Raw genomic sequence first — 7500 nt, forward strand, 5'->3', positions numbered from 1 at the left:
GCCTCTCATTGGGCGGCAGCGGCTACACGGATGATCCCTACCTTTACTTGGTCATCTCTGGACTTATGGAGGTGAGGACTTGAATAACCTTGACTTCAGAGATAGTGTGGATTTTTTATTGATCAATTTATCCATTTGTTTATTTTTCTTCCTGGTTCATGGACGTAAGGGTTTGACCTCAAACACTTTATTTTATATATTTATTTTTACTTTCTGGTTCGTAGGATTTGAGGACTTGAAGTACCTTGACCTCTGATTTCTTTTCTTTCTGGCGCTCCTACAGAAGGGATTTTATCACGAGACGCAAAGGGAATCAAAACCTTTTAATTAGTTCTGTCTGAGCCTCTTGTCATCACAAATCAACTTGTTCAAATGAAAAATGATCATCAACCTTGGGCTGCATTTGCAAAAAATAATCTTAGAACTTGAGACGAGAGAGAGAGAGAGAGAGAGAGAGAGAGAGAGAGAGAGAGAGAGAGAGAGAGAGAGAGAGAGAGAGAGAGAGAGAGAGAGAGAGAGAGAGAGAGAGAGAGAGAGAGAGAGAGAGAGAGAGAGAGAGAGAGAGAGAGAGAGAGAGAAGGGAAAGGAGAGAGAGAGAGAGAGAGAGAGAGAGAGAGAGAGAGAGAGAGAGAGAGAGAGAGAGAGAGAGAGAGAGAGAGAGAGAGAGAGAGAGAGAGAGAGAAAGAGAGAGAGAGAGAGAGAGAGAGAGAAAGAGAGAGAGAGATAGAGAGAGGGGGAGGGGGGGTTTGAAACAACATATACAATTAATCCAGAGGTCTTAAAAGAAGAGGGACGGTCTTAATCCCTTCAGGTGTAATGGCATCATCATTGGTTGAGAATGATATACTCTTGTGACCAGAACAAAATCTCTAAAGCACCCCACTACATCCACCCTTGGAACGGGCGTCGGAGATGATCACCTCCGTACTACTCGGCCTACTCGGCTTCAAAGTCCATCAAATCCTCACAATCAGCGTTAGAGGTGTACACCCGAGAGGCTGATATTCCGTCTCTGGACTGGCCTAAGATCTCCCTCCCTATCTCTCTCTCTCTATCTATTTATATACCTATCTATCTGACAATCTACTCAATCTATCTCTATCTTTCCTTTAACTTCCACTATACTTAAGCCTCATTTTCGTTTGAGGCGAGCTGACAACTGGCAATTACTCTTCCGGTCTTCTTCCTCCTTCTCCTACTACTACTACTACTACTACTACTACTACTACTACTACTACTACTACTACTACTACTACTACTACTACTACTACTACTACTACTACTACTACTACTACTACTACTACTACTACTACTACTACTACTACTACTACTACTACTACTACTACTACTACTACTACTACTACTACTACTACTACTACTACTACTACTACTATACACTGACATAGATTCCTAGACACAGACAACAGACCAACATTTCACCCCGAAAGGATGCATGAGAGGACCCAAAGGTCGCTGGCGATTACCGAGGGGCTTCGGTTGATCATTCTTCTTCTTTCCTATACAGATCCCGGGTTATACCCTGACTGCTCCGATCCTGGACTACTTCGGGCGCAAGAAACCTATCATTGTGGGATATATTACTTGCGGCATTGCCATTCTTGCCACGATCAACCTGCCTCCAAGTGAGTCTCGAAGTAAAAAAAAAAAAAAAAAAAAAGCCCTCCGTCCTTCTGTCCTAATGATGACAAATAAATTCCACCTCTATGCATCCACATAATAGGTACCATAACATCCCCATAATGCCCTGGCTATACGAACGTTCTTTTCGAACAGACTTCGTAAAGCCGGAACACATTTCAGAGGAAGTAGATTAAGATGGGCTGGTCACTGTACCCAAATGGATATAGACAGATTACCTAGAAAAGTGATACAAGGTGTAATATAAGGCAGACACCCACTCGGGAGACCCAGGTACAGATGGGTAGATGGAGCAAAGAGGGACTTTAAGCTAGTAGCACCAAGAGAAGACTGGAGGGAATATACAGAAGAAAGGACCATCTGGAGAGGCATAGGAGCGGTGAAGGGCCGTACGGCCCGATCTCCATATGTGTGTGTGTGTGTGTGTGCGCGTGTCAGAGAGAGAGAGAGAGAGAGAGAGAGAGAGAGAGAGAGAGAGAGAGAGAGAGAGAGAGAGAGAGAGAGAGAGAGAGAGAGAGAGAGAGAGAGAGAGAGAGAGAGAGAGAGAGAGAGAGAGAGAGAGAGAGAGAGAGAGAGAGAGATAGAGAGAGGGATGTATGGGCAGACGAAAGAAGGGCAAGACGGGACTTTGAAAGTGCTTCTCTTTGATTTTACCACTTCACTCGACCAGTTTCGATTTTCAAGGATGCTGCAGACAAGGTCATCATATTAAGATAACGGGGCAGGACTCGTAGTAATGAATTTGAAAAGAACAATTTTAGATCTAAGAATGAAATAGGCAAGAACTGGTTAACGAATGGAATAGATTTATTAACCATGTAGTGAGCGCTGAAACTATTGGTTCTTTTAAGAGAAGGTTAGACATCGTTAAGGATGGGGATGATAGGTGGCTCTGGGCATGGAACTGACTAGTGTAGGCCTCATGGTCTCTTGCAGTCTCCTTTATTCTTATCTTCTTATGTTCAAGTCGTGTGTTTCCCTTCCCTCGTCTTGCCATTTCTGAAGAAGTCTCCTGAGATCCTAATTACCCGCAGGTCTCGGTGCGCTGACCATGACATTGGTCATGATCGGCAAGATGTGCATCACGGGGACCTACCAGGCGTTAATTCTCTACATCACCGAGATCTACCCTACGGAGGTCCGCACCACAGGGCTAGGGACGTCAATATTTGCCTCAAGGGTGGCCACCGTCCTGACACCGTACATCACAGAAGTCCTGGTGAGGAAAGTCTTCTCTCCCTCTCTCTTTCTCTCTCTCTCTCTCTCTCTCTCTCTCTCTCTCTCTCTCTCTCTCTCTCTCTCTCTCTCTCTCTCTCTCTCTCTCTCTCTCTCTCTCTCTCTCTCTCTCTCTCTCTCTCTCTCTCTCTCTCTCTCTCTCTCTCTCTCTCTCTCTCTCTCTCTCTCTCTCTCTCTCGCTCTCTCTCTCTCTCTCTCTCTCTCTCTCTCTCTCTCTCTCTCTCTCTCTCTCTCTCTCTCTCTCTCTCTCTCTCTCTCTCTCTCTCTCTCTCTCTCTCTCTCTCTCTCTCTCTCTCTCTCTCTCTCTTTATTGCTCATTTTTATTTGTTCATCTATTTGTTTATCTTTTTATTCATGCATCTATTTGTTTATTTTTGTTTATCCATTCCTTGATTTATTTTCTCTCTCTCTCTCTCTCTCTCTCTCTCTCTCTCTCTCTCTCTCTCTCTCTCTCTCTCTCTCTCTCTCTCTCTCTCTCTCTTTCTTTCTCTCTCTCCCCTCTCTCTCTCTCTCTCTCTCTCTCTCTCTCTCTCTCTCTCTCTCTCTCTCCTCTCTCTCTCTCTCTCTCTCTCTCTCTCTCTCTCTGTCTCTCTCTCTCTCTCCCTCTCTCTCTTTCTCTTTCCCTCTCTCTCTCTTTCTCCTCTCTGTCTCTCTTTCTCTCTCTCTCTCTCTCTCTCTTTACCTCTCTCTCTCTCTTTATTGCTTATTTTTGTTTGTTCATCTATATGTTTATCTTTTTATTCATGCATCTATTTGTTTATTTTTGTTTATCCATTCTTTGATTGATTCTCCCTCTCTCTCCCTCTATCTCTCTCTCTCTCTCTCTCTCTCTCCCTCTCCCCCCTCTCTCTCTCTCTCTCTACCTCTCTCTCTCTCTCTCTCTCTCTCTCTTTATTGCTCATTTTTGCTTGTTCATCTATTTATCTTTTTATTCATGCATCTATTTGTTTATTTTTGTTTATCCATTCTTTTATTTGTTCTTGTATTATTTATCAATAATAAATAACTGAATATGTATTATATTAGTACATAAATGATAAATAAAAGATAATTAATCATTGAAAATAGAAAAATAAGAAATAAAAATGAAATAATAAAAACATATCAAATACAAAACAAAAACGCTAATTTTACCTGACTCCTCAGCGTCCCATTTACCCTTGGCTCATGCCCGGGATCTTCGGTGGCTGCAGCATAGTAGCAGGGATGTCCACTTTACTCCTCCACGAGACCCTAAACACGAAACTTCCGGACACTATACACGAGTTCGAGTCCTCCAAGAGCTCGCAGAAGGAATTCAGGTAAGTCCTGGAGTGAAGACCTTTAGCCTAACGATAATAGATAACCTCCAAAGAGAACACCATTCAAGGACGAGGTCTTTGTTATTGGATGTACGACGTTTCGTCCATTTATTTTTTTAAGGTCTCGAAAAAGATCGAATGATTGAAGCGTTCAACAATCAATCAATTTTTCGCCTTCAAATTATGATTACTTGGTGAAAATTATCGGCAATTGCCATTTTCAAACGAAGCAAAGACTACCAGTACTATTACCCCACAATTTGTTGGGAGTGTTCAAACTTGATTACATTTGTTTTCATCGCTTTCTATTGATTTTTCAGTGGAAATAATTAGGCAAAACCTGAGACTTAAAGAATTGATATCACGATGAATATCTTTGAATAGTTTAGATACAAAGAACGTGAAAGTATTGTTACTGTGTATCTTTTTGTCTTTACAACAGGATCTTGACTTTCAGAACGAAGCTAGGTCAGAACGAGCTAAGAGAATCTCCACAGTCCCACGAGAATCAGAATTCCAAAGACCACTCCCTAGGGACCAGCTAACTAAACCAGTTTTTGTCATAATGGTACACGAAACCCCCTTTTTGTGATATTTTCTCTTTTAATAAAATTGTACAAAAAATAACGTTACTATTCTTACTCTCTGTCCAATGGCTTTTCGCTGAAATATTCTCCTTGGACCAATCATCCTACTATTTAAGTTTCTCATCTTTCTTTACATATCTAAATCTAATTTCTTCATAAGTTTATCTGACTCCCTCTACATAATCCTCTTGATACTATAGTGTCTACTGATTGTTTATTATCCTCTCAAACTGCATTGACAAGCAATTCCAAATTCCTCATTATGTCTTTTGACCGTTCACCAGTCATGCAGTTTGTCGTAAGGTGACTGAAAAGAAGATATCGCTGCATAATAGAATATTTTATTAAAAATAATCAGCATGCACGGGAGTTGTGCCTATTTTCTATCACATTTTGGGGAGTGAGAGGAAATCCCCTTGGTCATTTATTTGGTGAAATCTCGCATCAGTCGAACTGGACTAAGAACTCGGATCACCTTTGAGTCCTATTTCGCCATCAGGGTTTGATATTACTTCTGCTTCTGTGTTGGCTTTCGTGTACCTGCAGAACGAAACAGGATTCAGAGAAGCCAACATATCAGATATTTACCTCGGTTCTCTCCTGCAAGAGACCCGTGGGCTAAAGGTCACATACGGAAGGAATTTTGAATTAATATGTTCTGTGTTAATGTTGGGCAATGCAAGATCACGTGTTATGTGTTTTCAGTGTGGCGCTTACGGCTTGAGCAGGTGGTGTCTGGTTCAAGGCTACAAGTACTTTTGTGTCGTTATCGTGATGGGTGGTGACCCGAAATGAGACGGAACCGGACGAATCTTGTGTCTTATGAGTGTTTTCTCCTCTGGGCTTATGCCTCACTGTTTGGTCTGGTGTTTAATGTGTGTTTTGTAGTTCATTTGAAAGTGTGTGGTTTTGTATAGGTGTTGTTTGGCAAAGATGTTGTTCTGCTACGTTATTATAGCTGCCAATAGCTCCATTATTTTTCTATATTTTCAATAGCAAATTGGTTTCTGATTTTTATTTTTATTTTATGAATGTTAGTATGTATTAGCTGACTATGAGATCAATTGTCAATTCACTAAAGTTTGATCAGTTACACAGCAGGAACAAACACAGAGACGACAACACCAAACAGCAAAACATAAGACTGACTCCACTTACTGAAACTTTTTCTTTTCTGATTTTATACCAAAATATCTAGTTTTCTTGATGTCAGCTGCCTCCAGTTCGGCCACCGTGTCCAGCAGAGCCATGTCACGAGTGTCATGAAGTGCTAGCAACAGCAGACCGGCAATGATACTACTGACGCCAAAAATGAAGCTTGGAAGCCACGGGAATACAGGCACCTGAACGATAGAAAACGTAGACGATCACGAAGTCGTCGTTACACAACATTCTGAATAGTTGTTATACTATATTAAATCATCACGTAATTGAATAGAGAAAATTGTATATAGGAGCTATATGAAACATTAAAAACTATCATATATATATTTGTAGCAGTGACGTTGAAAGCGTGTTCTGTACACAGATGTTGCCAGATTCTGGACACAAGTAAATACTCATAGTTTATCTATCTATTTTCCTTTATGAATATTGGTGTATTCTGTCTTAGAACTCACCAAATATTGGATGATGTACGGCGAGATGATGGAGCCAAATCTGGAAGACATAATGGAGAACCCAAGCCCAGTGATCCTAATTTCTGTTGGATAGAGCTCTATCGAGTAAACATAGAGTGCTTGGAAGACGCCGGTGATAGCCAGTTTGCCCAACATGGCGAGGGTCACAGCCATCAAGCCGAGATCTGTCGGCGGTTGAGTATGAGACGCAATCATGGAACTACAGTAGAATGTAGCTGAGAAACGCCATGACTAGAGTCTGCCGTGTTAAAGCAAAGCTGGCCTTAATTTTTCCTTATCCATTGTTATTTTTCTTGACCTTACAAACCAGGATAAGGCTAGAGTATGAAACTTTCAACAGAACCAATCGTTTCGATCCCTTGGGCCTTCTTTATAGTTAAACAAAATAGACTCAATGAATGGCTACTAAAAAGTATGTTTAGGACAAACAAACAAACAAACAAACAAACAAACAAACAAACAAGTTAAAACCATGCATGTTTTCTAAATCTTGAGACTTATGACGTCATATCGACATTTAAAATTCGCACAACAAACTATTTTATTTCAGCATGAAGGTGAAAATATCCACAAAATTATTTCATCGAAAGTTCACTAAGTCTTCTGCTCAATCATCGTCTGGAAGTGCAGGAGGTTGATTTACATAACAACGAGATATTTTTTTCTCTGAAATATAAACTAGGGTGGTGGCTGAACAAGGAAGAAAAATGCCTCCGCATGATTCTGTAAAAAAAAAAAAAAAAAAAAAAAAAAAAAAAAAAAAAAAAAAAAAAAAAAAAAAAAAAAAAAAAAAAAAAAAAAAAAAAAAAAAAAAAAAAAATGATAGCAACCAATCCTCCAATCCTGAGACTTCTTGCACTGCACAATGACACAGAGACTGGCCTGACGATGACCCACTGACCTTCCGGAATCACAATGATTGTTAGAAGCGCCAAACCACAGATCAGGAACCCGGAAATGATGGGTATCTTCCGTCCGATTCGGTTCAACAACGGAATCGTCGCGCTGTATCCAGGAACCTGGAAAAATCAGGAACCCCACCTCAATATCTATACAATACGTAAGCGTGTGTGTGTA

The 7500-nt window shown here is 40.8% G+C and overlaps 2 protein-coding genes across 4 annotated transcripts in view; one reads left to right on the plus strand and one right to left on the minus strand.

Moving 5' to 3' along the window:
* LOC143035587 (uncharacterized) overlaps positions 1 to 5935 on the plus strand; it is a 77247-nt gene extending 71312 nt beyond the window's left edge. Inside the window, exons 29-34 of the mRNA XM_076202454.1 lie at positions 1 to 71; positions 1526 to 1643; positions 2694 to 2878; positions 4042 to 4196; positions 4639 to 4764; positions 5489 to 5935. The exon at positions 1 to 71 is cut by the window's left edge and continues 71 nt beyond it. Of these exons, the coding sequence (XP_076058569.1) occupies positions 1 to 71; positions 1526 to 1643; positions 2694 to 2878; positions 4042 to 4196; positions 4639 to 4741 (632 nt within the window). The 3' untranslated portion in view covers positions 4742 to 4764; positions 5489 to 5935. The remainder of the gene's footprint in view (positions 72 to 1525; positions 1644 to 2693; positions 2879 to 4041; positions 4197 to 4638; positions 4765 to 5488) is intronic.
* Positions 5105 to 7500, minus strand: part of LOC143035831 (organic cation transporter protein-like) — a 33928-nt gene continuing 31532 nt past the window's right edge. For all 3 annotated transcript variants that reach the window (XM_076202867.1, XM_076202868.1, XM_076202866.1), the window contains exons 11-14: positions 7325 to 7442; positions 6403 to 6587; positions 5942 to 6126; positions 5105 to 5323 (exon numbers count right to left, since the gene is read on the minus strand). In XM_076202867.1, the coding sequence (XP_076058982.1) occupies positions 5242 to 5323; positions 5942 to 6126; positions 6403 to 6587; positions 7325 to 7442 (570 nt within the window). In that variant the 3' untranslated portion in view covers positions 5105 to 5241. The remainder of the gene's footprint in view (positions 5324 to 5941; positions 6127 to 6402; positions 6588 to 7324; positions 7443 to 7500) is intronic.

Source organism: Oratosquilla oratoria, chromosome 19, assembly GCF_046742065.1.
Source record: "Oratosquilla oratoria isolate Oo_2021 chromosome 19, ASM4674206v1, whole genome shotgun sequence".
Taxonomy (NCBI): domain Eukaryota; kingdom Metazoa; phylum Arthropoda; class Malacostraca; order Stomatopoda; family Squillidae; genus Oratosquilla; species Oratosquilla oratoria.